The 15239-nt window shown below is 39.9% G+C and overlaps 1 protein-coding gene and 1 pseudogene across 1 annotated transcript in view; both read left to right on the forward strand.

Moving 5' to 3' along the window:
* NSD1 (nuclear receptor binding SET domain protein 1) overlaps nucleotides 1-15239 on the forward strand; it is a 117311-nt gene that overhangs the window by 67007 nt on the left and 35065 nt on the right. The window contains exons 7-10 of the mRNA XM_023508620.1: nucleotides 649-767; nucleotides 1719-1862; nucleotides 6193-6316; nucleotides 14725-14925. Of these exons, the coding sequence (XP_023364388.1) occupies nucleotides 649-767; nucleotides 1719-1862; nucleotides 6193-6316; nucleotides 14725-14925 (588 nt within the window). The remainder of the gene's footprint in view (nucleotides 1-648; nucleotides 768-1718; nucleotides 1863-6192; nucleotides 6317-14724; nucleotides 14926-15239) is intronic.
* LOC111722483 lies at nucleotides 13060-13220 on the forward strand (annotated as a pseudogene).

The raw sequence follows: 15239 nt of genomic DNA on the forward strand, positions 1-15239 counted from the left end.
CTGGCGCCTTAGCCACTTGAGCCACAGGTGCTGAGTCTTTTTTTTTTTTTTTTTTTAAAGACAGGATCTTACTCTATTACTCAGGCTGTAATACAGTGAGGTATCAAAGCTTCTGGGCTTAAGCAAACCTAACTTAGCTGCCTAGGAAGCTGGGATTACAGGTTGCACCACCATGCTCTAATTTTTCTTTTTTCAACAAGCTTAGGTTTTTTTGAGATGAAGTCTTATTGTTTCCCAGGCTAGGCTAGTCTTGAACTCTGGGCCTCAGCCTCTCAGGGGTGCGTCTTATTGTCTCTAATCTTGGAATCCAGAGATTATATTTTTTCCTGACTAGCAAATGCATTTCTTCTACATTTATAGAATATTTAATTCCTTTGAAGAACTAGACTGGCAGTTCTAGTTCATATAAATTGAAATTGCTTTACTAATTAAGGCATAGAAGGCAGTATTTATATTTATGTAGTCATTTCCCCAACTAGTTATATAGTCCTGGGTAAATTCCCTTTATTCTTTCTGCTGTTTTCCTAATCTACAAAACATGCTTTTTAATCTAATATTTCTTAATTCTATGGGGGCCCTTTATTTGAGAATAGCAGTTCTTGGATGTCTGCGATTAGTCAGTAGGTAACTCCTATTTTTCTGTCACAGGCACCACCAAGGTATTTGATAAGCCAAGGAAACGAAAACGTCAGAGACATGCTACAACCAAGGTGCAGTGTAAAAAAGTGAAAAGTGACGATTCATCAAAGGAGACTCCAAGTTCAGAGGTACTACTCAGTTCTCGGTCTTTTGGCCTTCTAAAGATAAGGTACTTTTCATTGTAGAGGCCACACTCCCTTCTCCCAGGAGTTTACTTAAGAATAGTATTCTATTGAAATGGCCAATAGCAAAATAAATAAATAAAACAAAAAAAGGAAATGGCTGATATTGGTAAGGATTCTTGGTGAAAAAAGAGAGCCTGAATATATACTACAACTGTGGGTATGATCTTTAAAAAAAAAAAAGGATCACTAGGTGTCAGGTAAAATATATAACTGTTTCATCATTAAGTAAACTTGTTCTAAAACCAGAGAGCACAACTTCAAATAACGGTATGGTTTGAAGGAACTTGGATATTGCCCTTTAAATGTTGAGACTGCTGCGATTACGGGTTAATTTTTATTTGCCTATTTTTGAGATTATCAGCTGCTTAATTTTAGGATAATCTTTGTAAACATTGGCTTTAAGGAAACAAAGGTAAATTTCCTTGCACAGCATCAATGCAATCATTGATGCTATCTCTGACTTTCCAATTCAGGTTAAAAGAGAATTAGTGTAAGTCAGGTCAGCATCACACATTAGGGTATAGAATGTTTCTTTCCAGGACAATTTGATTAGAATGCCCAAGGGGGGCATTTAGGAAACACTGATCTTGGAAGGACAAATAAGTAATCAAATAAACTTAAGAATGTTTTCTCTCCCTTAGTGAAACCTTAAAATGGAACAGCTCAAAAAGTTCCAGTGGAACAGCCTCAGAGCAGTTAGTGGCAGGGCATGAGGCGCCCACTACCCGCCCAATCACAGCAGGGTTAGAACTAACATTGCATGCAGTCCGCCCGCGTGATTGGCTGAACATCTGTAAGTGCTTAATGGCTAGACAAATAGCAGCCCAGAGGGAGGGGGTCAGATGGAGGAGACATCAATATTACAGATTTGGGACATTATTTTTTCTCTGCAAGGGGGAACTAATGACCCACAGAACGACTGGAAGCCCCAAGGAGACTGTTGAGGAGGGTATAGAACACGACTCTGGGATGCCTGCCTCTAAAAAAATGCAGGGTGAACGTGGTGGAGGAGCTGCACTGAAGGAGAACGTTTGCCAGGTAGAGGATGTTTGCCCACTTTATATTTTCATTGTATGTTTACCTTTTAGGAGAAGCCCTCTCCATCTCTTGATGACCTTAACCATGATGATTAGAATAAAAATGATTTTGGATGATTTCAGTGGAATTACTTCCTTTAAGGATCTAGCCCTTTTTCCTCCCCAGGAGAAAAGCAAGGAAGTGAAATAGTTCAGTATTTTTGAACCACCTGCTTTCATAGCCCATGAATGAATATATTCCCTGAAGTAGGTCTGAGATAGGAGCTTGGAATCTGTGGTTGCTTAATCAGATATAATTTTTTGTTTTTCATGGTGTAAGAATCTTTGGGTTTCAAAGGAATTTTTGAGAAGTTTGAGGGGGTTTTTGCTTATTTGATTGGTAGAGAATTTTTTGTTGTTGTTTGGGGAGGTTGCTCTAAAGTGGTGACTTTAGAAAATCTATCACCTATATTTTCCTATTTATTTAAGGACAGAGTCTCACTGTGTTGCACCTGTATTTTTTCATTGATCTATGTATTTATTTTGAGACAGAGTCTCACCCTGTTGATCCGGGTAGAGTGCCATGGCATCATACCTCATAGCAACCTTAAACTCTTGGGCCGAAGAGATCCTCTTGACCTCAGTTTTTCATTTTTAGCAGAGATGGGGTCTCACTCTTGCTTCGTCTGGTCTTTAACTCCTGAGCACAGGTGATCTCGACCCACCTTGGCCTTCCAGAGTGCTGAAATTATAGGCCTGAGTCACCACTCTTGGTCATTCCCATTATTTAATAAATATTTATATAGTACTTACTATGTATCAATTATTATTCCACGCTTTTGAGTCATCACAACAGTAATAAAGTTCTTTTAGTTTTCTTTGTTTCTGTTAAATGAAGAAACACAGTGAAGCCTTGATTCACACCTCTACAGTTTGGCTTTTGAGTTGTGTCATATTGCCTTTTTTAGAAGATGTGACTCCACTTCATTGTTAAATATAAAACTTGAGGATATTAGTTCTTATTATTCTTTAATTGAAACAACTAAAAAATTTACCCCCTCTCCAGAAGATGTTGTGCCCTATATAATTTCTTTTTAGTTGTTTGGTTTTTCATTTTCACTGCATTTTATAAGGATTATTGTTCATATTTCAACCACCTCCAAAACAGAGTTAATCCTCAAAGACAGTTTATTTATGCCCATTTTTTGTACTAAATAAGATAAGTGAGAGTATAAATGTATTTTGTAGGGATTTTATTTTCTACAAAAAGATAAAGGTTGGTTGACCGTAGGGTCCTGGCTTATTTGGATACATCTTTGTATAAATCTCTTGTCCTGGCATAGTTTATTAATAGCACCTCCTTTCATTTTCAAGTGTCCCAGTTAGAAAGATAAATTATATGGTCATCCCAATTGAAGTGTTCATCATAACATTTAGTTAATCCCAATTGAAGTGTTCATCATAACATTTAGTTAATTTCAAAAGTTTATTTTTCATTTTATATTGTATTGAAATTTTCCTATTTAGATGATAAAGATAAATTTGTTTACTGTATATAAACACTAAAGTCATTGGCACTCTGGCTCAGCACCCATATCATAGTGGTTATAGTGCCGGCCACATACACCAAGGCTGGCAGGTTTGAACCCAGCCTGGGCCAGCTAAATAACAATGACAACTGCAACAATAACAGGAGCCTATAGTCCCAGCTACTTGGGAGGCTGAGGCAAGAGAATCGCTTAAGCCCAAGAGCTTGAGGTTGCTGTGAGCTGTGATGCCACAGCACTCTACAAGGGTGACACAGTGAGACTCTGTCTTTAAAAAAAAAAAAAAAGAAGTGGGCAGTGCTTTGGCTCAAAGGAGTAGTGCGCCAGCAGAGGTGGTAGGTTCAAACCCAGCCCCGGCCAAAAACTGCAAAAAAAAAAAGTCATTTATACTCTAAATATACAAAAATAAATATAATATTTGTTCCATTTTCAATTTTATGTGTGAATAGTGGGTAAACAGGAGAGTCAATATTTGAGAAGAGATCAGGCTTGCCTCTTTGGCCTTGCTTCCTAAAGCTTATTAGAATTTTAGCTTTGATATCTGTAAGTGACCATTACCTGTTCTGTTTTTTTGAGTTCTTGAAGTTAAAACTTGCTTAGTGGTTGTTTCCCATTCTTGCCTTACATAGTAAGTATAAGGCTTTTAAAGATTTTTAGTATTTTTCTGCTAATTCAAGTGAGGATGATAGCAACTGAATTCAAGTTAGAGTGGTAACAACTAATACATGTGAATTTGCAGAATTCTTATGAATATTGTAATGTTTTTATAGTGACATATACATGTAGTTAGACTGAGTTCTGTAAGGAGTGAAAAAAAATTTTTTTAAAAAGGTGCATATGGGCTTGGTGCCCACAGCACAGTGGTTACAATGCCAGCCACATACACTGAGGGTGGCGGGTTCAAACTCGGCCCGGTCAGCTAAACAACTGCAACAAAAATATAGCCAGGCCTGTGGCGGGCACCTGTACTCCCAGCTACTTGGAAGGCTAAGGCAAGAGAATCGCTTAAGCCCAAGAGGAGTTGGAGGCTGCTGTGGCTGTGACCACATGGCACTCTACCAAGGGCAACATAGTAAGGCTCTGTCTCAAAAAAAGAAAGGTGCATATCATTATTTCCTAAGCCCTCTGTCTTAAGTGATACCCTATCTTATATCTTAGATGAGATCCTGTGAGAAGGATCTTTCTGAGATGGTCCTCAATGTGTCTCAAAGGGCTGTTGAGACCTCAGTGGGGGCTCATTTGGGACTATTAAGACCTGAGATCTGCTGGCTAGCATCTCTTGGTTGAACCAGTGTGTTGTCCTTCTGGTTTGTCTCTTTACTCTGTAATCTGCCTTTTCATTTTTAATGTAGCAGTTAGAGGGATAGTGGGATCTTTGTAAAAATGAACACCTGATTTTAGCCTTCCATTGGCAAAGCTCTTCAGTAGTGCACCTTTGCCTCTTGTTCACCTTATTTTTTGCCATTTCTAAATATTGTTTACTTTATTCCAGTGGTACTGGCTTTTCTTGTGATCCTCATACTTAGGAAAATCATGTTTTCCCATTTTTCGATCTATGGACTTTCTGTAAGAGTTGCCTACCTGGCCTATTCTTCAGATCTTTTTGCTTGTTTGTTTGGAGACAGAGTCTCACTGTATCACCCTTGGTAGAGTGTTGTGGCATCACAGCTCACAGCAACCTCAAACTCTTGGACTTAAGCAATTCTCTTGCCTTAGCCTCCCAAGTAGCTGGGACCATAGGCATCTACCACAATGCCTGGCTACTTTTTTATTGCAGTTGTCATTGTTGTTTAGCAGGCCCTGGCTGAGTTCGAACCCACCTGCCTCTGTGTATATGGCCAGTGCCCTTAACCACTGAGCTACAGGTTCTGAGCCTTTTCTTCAGATCTTTGTGTGGCTGACTTGTCAGAGCTACCTTAGACTGAGAAGCCATCCCTCTAGTCAGCCAATCCTAAGTAACTGCTTGAATTCTCTACCTAATGCTTACCATTATCTGATATCTTTCCTGTTTATTTAATCATTTACTTGTGTTTTCTATAGCTAGACTTTAAAAAACACAGAGCCAAGAACCTTGTGTGGTGCCTGGCAGAGGAGGTAATTATTAAATTATTACTTCAGTGAATGGTGAGATTTCTTGTTTCTATTAAGACTTCTTTTTTTTTTTGGACATGGAGTCTCACTCTGTCATCCTGGCTAGAGTATAGTGGAGTCATCATAGCTCAGTGCAATCCCACCCTTTCTGGTTTCAAACGATCCTCCTGCATTAGCCTCTCAAGTAACTGGGACTACAGGTGTGCATAGAGATGGTGTCATGCTCTTTCTTAGGCTGGTCTTGCAGTCCTGGCCACAGATGATTCTCCCAGCTCAGTCTCCCAGAGTGCTAAGATTATGGGTGTGAGCCACTGTTCCCTGCACAGTTTTTCATCTTTCCTTCTAATGAGAGCCTCCTCATTGGTTTTCTTTCTTTTTTATTTTTTGAGATAGAGTCTCACTTTGTCTCCCTTGGTAGAGTGTTGTGGTGTCATAGCTCGCAGCATCCTCAAACTTTTGGATTGAAGAGATCCTTTTGCCTCAGCCTCCCAAGTAGCTGGGACTATAGGTACCTGCCACAATGCCTGGCTATTTTTAGAGATGGGGTCTTGCTGTGGCTCAGGTTGGTCTCAAACTCCAGACCTCAAGCAATCCACATGCCTTGGCCTCCCAGAGTGCTAGGATTACAGGCATGAGCCATTGCGCCCAGCCTATGACATTGGACTTTTTAAAATCTTTTTTCTATAGACAAATCTATGTTCTTTCTCTTAATAGAATTGTGAGAAACTGGGTGAACTGCTGTTATGTGAGGCTCAGTGCTGTGGGGCTTTCCACTTGGAGTGCCTTGGATTAACTGAAATGCCAAGAGGAAAATTTATCTGCAATGAATGTCGCACAGGTAAAGTAGATTAAAGAAAAGTCGTCTTCCCAAAGACACTTGAGTTCTAAGTTTTTCTGGGAAAAAACTTATCTATTTGAGCCACTGTTTTGTAGCAACCCTGGGATAATTGCTACAATGGTGTTAGTATCTCTGCCCTCAGAAAAGCTGCCATTTGAATAATGTCTTGATATCACAATACAGTGCAAAATGTGTTGTATTGGAGATACTTTCAAAGTGCAATGTGAGCAGAGATGAGCTAATTAAGCGAGAAATAGAAATTTGTATGAGAAGAGGAAGGACACAAGTTTCAATAATGAAAGTGAGTGAAATATTTAGAAAATAGAGATTATAGGTCAGTATATTTAGAGTTTAAGATACTTTAGTTAAGAGGTATTGGTAATGACTGGAAGGGCTTCTGGGTTATAGGTTATGTTTTGTATTTCTTAATTTGGCTACTAATGAGTATGTTTACTTTGTGATTATTCATGAATTGCTATGTATAGGCTTAGCATGTCTGCACTTTATGTTATGTGTGTGCATCATACATTAATAAAATGTTTACCAAAAAAGAAGATTCTTTGGAAGAGTTGTAACATAAACTTGGGTCATAAAACAGGAATTTGCAGCTCAGATCAGCTTGTAAAGCACCTCATATGCTATACTGTGTTCTTTTTTAAAAGCATGATATGTAGATGTTACAGCATTTAAGCAATGAAGAAATCAGGGCTGAAAGTATAGATCTTATGCTGGTAAGTCATTGACATCATGGGTGTTGATTATGTTGCCATAAGAGAAAGAAAGCATCAGTGAAGAGTGGGCCAGTGACACTACCTGGCAATACACTCTTATGAAGAGTTAACTAGAAAGTGAGGAGAAACTAGCCATTATTTTATGAAGCTATGGGAGTGGGGTAATATCAGTAGGGACAGATGTGACAAAAATACTTAGGAGGTTATATATTAAAAAGAGGCAACTGTTTTTGGCAATGAGAAAATGCTTTACTTTTTTTTTTTTTTTTTTTTTTTTTGATACAGTCTCCCTTTTTTACTCTCGGTAGAGTGGCATCATAGCTCACAGTAACCTCAAACTCTTGGGCTCAAATGATTCTCTTGCCTTAGCCTTCCAAGTAGCTGGGACTATGGGCACCTGCCACAATGCCCAGCTATTTTTAGAGATGGGGTCTCACTCTAACTCAGGCTGTGCTTGAACTCATTAGTATAGATGATCTGCTTGCCTTGGCCTCCCAGAGTGCTGGGATTAAAGGTATGAGCCAAGGCACCCAGCTGAAAATGCTTCAGTTATTGGCAGGATGTCAAACTATATTGAAAGGTGAATGGATAGCAATGTATATTACTTCTTTAAAAAGTTTGACTTCAACAGAGAGGAATGTCGTATCTGAAGAGAAGATGTTATAGGGTCCAAGGAAGATCATATTTAGTGACCATAGGATGGAGGTTAGGAATAAGTGTGGAGAAACAAATTTCTGCAAAAAGAAGAGGGGAATAATGGTGGAGTACAATCACAGTAACAGGAGAGGATAGTTTTGAAGAAAAGATGGGAATGTACTTTGCCATTGTGAGGCAAAAGACAGGAAGAAGTTTTTTCTTGGCTTGGTAAGAATGATGGGAATGGTAATTGTTTCTACTCTGACAGGTAGTGTATAGCTTTAGAGTAAGAAATGAGGTGGATTTAACCCATGTCTGTAAATTGATGACTGTGTCAAATTGAAGCCCTTATTGGTTGTGACAGTTCTTTTAATTTCTTGGAGCCACTTTCAGCAATTTGGGATCAAAAATTGGAAGATAGTTAGTTACAGTATTATTTCACCTTCTGCTTAGTTGGGCTTTTGATTATTATAGGAAGTAATGCCATGCGGCCCAGTAATATTGTAGGTATATTAATCTTTCTTCTGTCCTAATCCTAGAAAGCTCTTCTTGCCTTTTGTACTAATAATTTAGTTTTGTTTGTCTTGTTATCTTTATTGTGATGTGATGTTCTTTGAACAGGTTGATCTAAGGTGATACAGTTTTTAAGAAAATCAGTTTTATCAGCTGGGCTCCTGTAGCTGAATGGCTAGGGCACCAGCCACATACACCAGAGCTAGCGGGTTCGAATCCAGCCTGGGCTTGCCAAACAATAATGACTACAACCAAAAAAAAAAAAAAATGTCCGGGTGTTGTGGTGGGTGCTAGTAGTCCCAGCTACTTGGGAGGCTGAAGCAGGAGAATCGCTTAAGCCCAAGAGTTTGAAGTTTCTGTGAGCTCTGAAGCCACGGCACTCTCCCCAGGGCCACACCTTGAGACTCTGTCTCCAGAAAAAAAAAATCAGATGTATAATTTTAGATGTATAGATGTATAATTTTTCCATTCTAAAATGCACACATTTTAATCATATGCTTTGTTAGATTGTGATACAATGTATACACCCAAGTAACCACAATCAATGAAAATTTTGAACTTCTGTCATTGGACAAAGTTCTCTTATGCTCAGTCCTACTCTGTCCCCACCTCCAACTGCAGGTAACCAGTGATCTGATTTCTGTTACAAATGATTATATTTTTCATTTTTAGAGTTTCATATAAAGGAAGTGAAGTAGTATGTTTCAATAAGGTTGATTTATTTTTAATTTAATTTAATTTATTTATTTTTGAAACAGTCTCATTTTGGTAGAGTACCCTAGTATCGTAACTCACAACAACCTGAAACTCTTGGACTCAAGTGATTCATTTGCCTTAGCCTCCCTAGTAGCTGAGCTCAAGCATTCTACCCTCCTTGGCCCCCAGAGTGAAAGTTGATTTTTTAAAAAACTGGTTAACCTTAGATTAGCCTGTTCAGATAGCATTATACATATCATAATAAAGATAATAAGACAAACTGAATTTTTAGCACAGAACACAAGAACTGCCAGGCGAGGTGGCTCATGCCTGTAATCCCAGCATTCTGCAAGGCTGAGGTGAGCAGCAGCCTGAGCTAGAGAAGAGCCCCTGACTGTAAAAATAGCTGGGCATTGCGGCAGGCGCCTGTAGTCCCAGCTATGTGGGAGCCTGAGACAACAGAATCACTTGAGTCCAAGAAATGGAGGTTGCTGTGAGCTATCACACCATGGCACTCTACCAGGGACTACAAAGTGAGACTCTATCTCAAAAAAAAATGACAAGAAGACTCCTAAGATTAGGATAGTAGAAACATTAATATGACTAAAAATATAAATATACCACTTTTGATGTATATGTCAGTCATTTCTCTTTTTTTCTTTCTTTTTTGTTTTTGAGGTAAGAATCTTACTTTGTCACCTTAGCATAATGTGGCATAATAGCTCAACAGCAACCTCAGTCTCTTGTGGTCAAGCAATCCTCTTGCCTGAGCCTCCTAAATAGCTGAGACTACAGGCTACTGCCACAAAGCCTGACTATTTTTAAAGATAGGTTCTTGCAGTTGCTGAGGCTATGTTGCAACCCCTTGGGCCCCTATGGCCTTGGTGTTGATCACCGCAGGACCAGGGCTGACACAGATTAGAAGTACAAGCTTGCAGGAGGCGGGCTAGCCTTTCTTTGCAGAATAGACCTGAACAACCTCCACACTAGCCTTTTAGTGAGACCATACAACACAGGTGAGGGGACTAATTAACAAATGACTATGTGCTGAGGCTTGGGCTCTTCTTCCACAAAGAACACCTGCAGAGGAATGGCCCAAGGGTCCACCCCCAGCTGTAAATCATCTGGCTCTTGGCGCCCTCTACAAGGCTAGTTTCAAATTCATAAGCTCAGGCAGTCCACTCACCTTGGCCTCCCAGAAGTTTCTCTTTCTTAGAAGAGCTGTATTCGCAGTGGCTCATGCCTGTAATTCTAGCACTCTGGGAGGCCAAGGCAGGTGGATTGCCTGAGCTCAGAAGTCTGAGACCAGCCTGAGTAAGAGTGAGACCCAGTCTCTAGAAAATAGGCGTTCTGGTGGGAGACTTGTAATCTCTGCTATTTGGGAGGCTGAGGCAAGAGAATTGCTTTAGCCTAAGAATTTGAGGTTCCTTGAGTTATGACGCCATGGCATTCAACCCCAGGGCAACATAGTGACACCTTGTCTCAAAAATAAATAAATAAATAAATAAAGCGCTTTATTGAGGTTAATTGTATATCTTTTTTTTTTTTTAGAGGCAGAGTTTCACATTATTACCCTTAGTAGAGTGCTGTGGCATCACAGCTCACAGCAACCTCCAACTCCTGGGCTTAGGCAATTCTCTTGCCTCAGCCTCCTGAGTAGCTAGGACTATAGATGCCCACCACAATGTCCAGCTATTTTTTGTTACATTTTGGCCAGGGCCAGATTCGAACCTGCCACCCTCCGTATATGGGGCTGGCGCCCTACCCACTGAGCCATAGGCGTTGCCCTAATTGCACATTTTTTAGGGGTATAATTTGTTAAGTTTTTGACATGTGTGTATATATACATATATGTACGTATATATGTATACGTACATATATATACACACACACCTGTGAAGTCATTATTCTGGATAATTATTTTGAGCAAACAATGTTATTGTTTGTATTGATATTTCATTTTCTTTTATAGATGAGTAGTATTCCCTTGTGTCCATTTACTGCAGTTTGTTGATTGATTCATGTATTGGGGCATATTTGAGGTCTTTGTAGTTGAGACTATTATAAATAAAGCTACTGAGAACATTTAGTTTGAACACATTTTCTTTTCATTTGAGTAAATTCCAAGGAGTAGAATGGCCAAATCTTAGGTAGGTATATGTTTGCCTTTTTATGAAACTACTAATTTTTTTTTATTCCTACCAGCAACATATGAGAATTCTAATTCTCTGCATTTTTTTCAACACTTAGTTGTTTTGGGTTTTTTTAGCCATTTAATGGATATGCAGTCGTATCTCATTGTGGTTTTTATATGCATTTCCGTAATGATTGATGAGCAGTTGTTATGTGCTTTGATGAAGTAACTGTCAAAATCTTTTTTAAAACTGGGTTATTTTCATATTGTTGAGTTTCACAGTTTCTTTATTCTGGATACAAGTCATGTATCAAACAGATACTTTAAAAAATATTCTCCTGGTGTTGCCTGTGGCTCAAAGGAGCAGGTCACTGGCCCCATGTACCAGAGGTGGTGGGTTCAACCCAGCCCAGGCCAAAAACTGCAGGAAAAAGAAAAATTCTCCTGATCTATAACTATCTTGTCTTTTCTTTCTCCTTTCATTTCCTTTTCCTTTGCCATTCCCTTTTCCTCTTTCCTAACTCTCTCTGTCTCTGTCTCTCCTACCCACTCCTGCCCCTACTCCTTTCCCTTCCCTTTCCTTCCATTCTTGAGATGGAGTCTCACTCCATTGTCCAGGCTGATCAGCCTCCCAAGTGGCCAAGACTATAGGCATGCATCAGTATACCTGCTCCATTTTGGGGGGATAGGGTTAGAGAGAGGATCTTGGTATGTTGCTGAGATTGATTTCAAACTCCTGGCCTCAAATGGTCCTCCTTCCTCAGTCTCTCAAACTGCTAGGATTGTAGGTGTGAGCCACCACACCTGACTTCATTTTCTTTTTTTTTTTCTTTTTTCTTGAGACGGAGCCTCAAGCTATCCCCTGGGTAGAGTGCCATGGCATCATGCTCACAGCAACCTCCAACTCCTGGGCTCAAGCGAGTCTCCTGCCTCAGCCTCCCAAGTAGCTGGGACTACAGGTGCCCACCACAACACCTGGCCATTTTTTGGTTGCAGCCATCATTGTTGTTTGGCGGGCCCAGGCTGGGGATTCAAACCCGCCACCTTAGGTGTATGTGGCTGGCGCCTTAGCCGCTTGAGCCACAGGTGCCGAGCCTGACTTCATTTTCTTAATGGTATTTTTGAAAGAGTAGAAGTTAAATCTATTTATCCATTTATTAATTTTATGGACTATGCTTTGGTGTCATATCTAAGAAATCTTAACTCAGTGTCATAGATTCTTTTTTCTTTTCTCTCTTTTTTTTGGGGGGGGTGGGGGAGTGTCACTTTGTCACCCTCGGTAGAGTACCTTGGTGTCAAGAGCTCCCAGCAATCTCAAACTCTTGGTCTACAGTGGTTCTATTGCCTCAGCCTCCTAAGTAGCTGGGACTATAGGCACCCGCCACAACACCCAGCTATTTTTAGAGACAGGGTCTTACACTTGCTCAGGCCATTCTTGAACCTGTGAGCTCAGGCAGTCCACCTGCCTCAGCCTTCCAGAGTGCTGGGATTTCAGGCATGAGCCATTGCACCTGACCCTCTCCTATGTTTTCTTTTAAGAATTGCATAGTTTGAGGTTTCACATTTATATGTATGATCTATTTTTAATGTTTTGCATATGATATGAGGTATAGAGAAGTAATTATTTTTTGAGAGTAGAAAAAATGTCCCCAGTTTTAGTAAAGGTAAAGAGAGTAAGAAATGGTAATCATTTTTCACTGCTTGTGGCTCACCCTGTTTTCCTGCAATAGGGTGACCTTATCCTTACTTAGATTGCTCCAGTTTAATAATGGCTTCAATGTATTTGGCATCAGGCTGATTGGTTTCTTTATAAATACATATTTTAATACTTTTTCCTAAAATTGTTATTAGCTGGGCGATCTCAGTATTTGTAGATAAGATAGGTGATTTGAGTGAGCTCTTATTTTCAGCAAGTGCCTATGACAGAGTTCCCATTCATCTCTGCCTCTCAAATCTGAGGTCTTTTCTTTACGTTGTACTGTATCTCAGAAATTGAATACCTTTTCTTTTTAAATGTTACTATAGAAATCCTCAGCTTTGAGCAGTGGCACTATTGTAGCCTATGAAGTTTATTTGAGGTATAATTATTGCTAATTGAAAACTTTTCCCAATATCCCCCCCATGACAACTTTAAACATAGTTGGCATTGACAATTCTTTTTTTTTTTTTTTTTTTTTTTTTGAGACAGAGAGAGTCTCACTATGTCACCCTTGGTGGAGTGCTGTGGCGTCATAGCTCACAGCAACCTCAAACTCCTGGGCTTAAGCGATTGTCTTGTCTCAGCCTCCCAAGTAGCTGGGACTACAGGTACCCACCACAAGGCCCGGCTATTTTTTGGTTGCAGTTGTCATTGTTGTTTGGCAGACCCAGGCTGAATTCGAGCCTGCCAGCTCCGGTGTATGTATGTGGCTTGCGCCCTAGCCACTTGAGCTACAGGTGCCAAGCCAGCATTGGCAATTTTTGACAGTCTCTATGGAGACTGGAAAAAAAGAAAAAAGGTAGAAGTCTTTAGCCATACATAGTGGTACAAAGAACAGTGGGTCCAGGGCAGTGGCTCACACCTGTAATCCTAGTAATCTGGGAGGCTGAGGCATGACGATTGCTTGAGCTCAGGAGTTTGCAGTTCAGTAAACTACAATGATGCTACTGCAGTCTACCTAGGGTGATAGAGGGAGACTCTTATCAAAAAGAAAAGAAAAAGAAAACCGTGTGAAAAGAATCCCCATGTGTTCATCACTTAATTTCAAAAGTTTTCAACTTTGTACCTCACTTTCCCTATGTGTTTCAAGAGATTTTTTTACAGATACAGTTTTTTAAAATACATCCAACAGGTGAAAATATACAGTAACTTCTTTGTGTCATCTACCATTTTTACATTTAAAATTTTCTCATTTGTCTTTTTGTCTTTTTGCAGTGTTTTGAATTAAGATCCAAATAACATTCCTATATTTTATTTTCAAAAATATGTCTCTTGGCTTGGTGCCTATAGCTCAAACGGCTAAGGTGCCAGCCACATACACCAGAACTGGCAGGTCCGAATCCAGCCCGGGCCTGCCAAACAATGACGACTACAACTAAAAAATAGCCGGGCGTTGTGGCGAACTCCTATAGTCCCAGCTAGTTGGGAGGCTGAGACAAGAGAATGGCTTAAGCCCAGGAGTTGGAAGTTGCTGTGAGCTGTGACGCCATGGCACTCTACACAGGATGGCAGCTTGAGGCTCTGTCTCAAAAAAAAGAAAGAAAGAAAATAAATATGTCTCTTAATTTTCTATATCTATTATAATATTACTAGCATATTTTTAAATGCTATATTTTTGTTGAGGCAATGGTCATTTTTCCTCTAAAATTTTCACATTCCCTGTTTGGTTGCATCCTTTGAGGTATCCCTTTAACTTGTTTCTCTGTCTTCCATATTTCCCATAAACTTGTATTTATATTTACGGACTAGATTAGATTCAGTATCAGTTTTCTTCTTTAGGCAAAGATGCCTCAAAGACAGTGCTGTTCCTGTTGTTTTACGTCAGCAAGCATATTTTGTCAGATTATCCATTTTTAGTGATGTTGAGATCGTTCAGTGGGTTCTGATGTCAGACTGATCAATCCATTATGAAGTTTCTCACTAAATTTTTACTTACTGGTATCACATGATGTAGATTCTTGAATTAGTGTTAATTTGTTACTTTCTTTTGGTTTCTCAGGAATTCATACCTGTTTTGTATGTAAGCAAAGTGGGGAAGATGTTAAAAGGTGCCTTCTGCCCTTGTGTGGAAAATTTTACCATGAAGAGTGTGTCCAGAAGTACCCACCCACTGTCATACAAAATAAGGGCTTCCGGTGTTCCCTCCACATCTGTATAACTTGTCATGCTGCTAATCCAGCCAGTGTTTCTGCATCTAAAGGTATGGATTTCTCATACAGCCCAATCTAATTATAGTACCTCAGTTTTCTTGGCAACACACTTTTTTTTTTTTCAGACAAGAGTCTTACTTTGTCACCCGTGGTAGAGTGCATGGTGTCATAGCTCACCAAGAGCTTGAGCTCTTGGGCTCAAGTGATTCTCTTGCCTCAGACTCCCAAGTAGCTGGGACTGTAGGTGCCTACCAACACCCAGCTATTTTTAGAGATGAGGTCTCGCTCTGGCTCAAGCTGGTCTGGAACCTGTGAGCTCAGGCAGTCTACCTGCCTTAGCCTCTCAAGTGCTAGGATTCTAGGC

Source organism: Otolemur garnettii, unplaced genomic scaffold (genome assembly GCF_000181295.1).
Source record: "Otolemur garnettii isolate 467f Iridium unplaced genomic scaffold, OtoGar3 scaffold00261, whole genome shotgun sequence".
Lineage (NCBI taxonomy): Eukaryota > Metazoa > Chordata > Mammalia > Primates > Galagidae > Otolemur > Otolemur garnettii.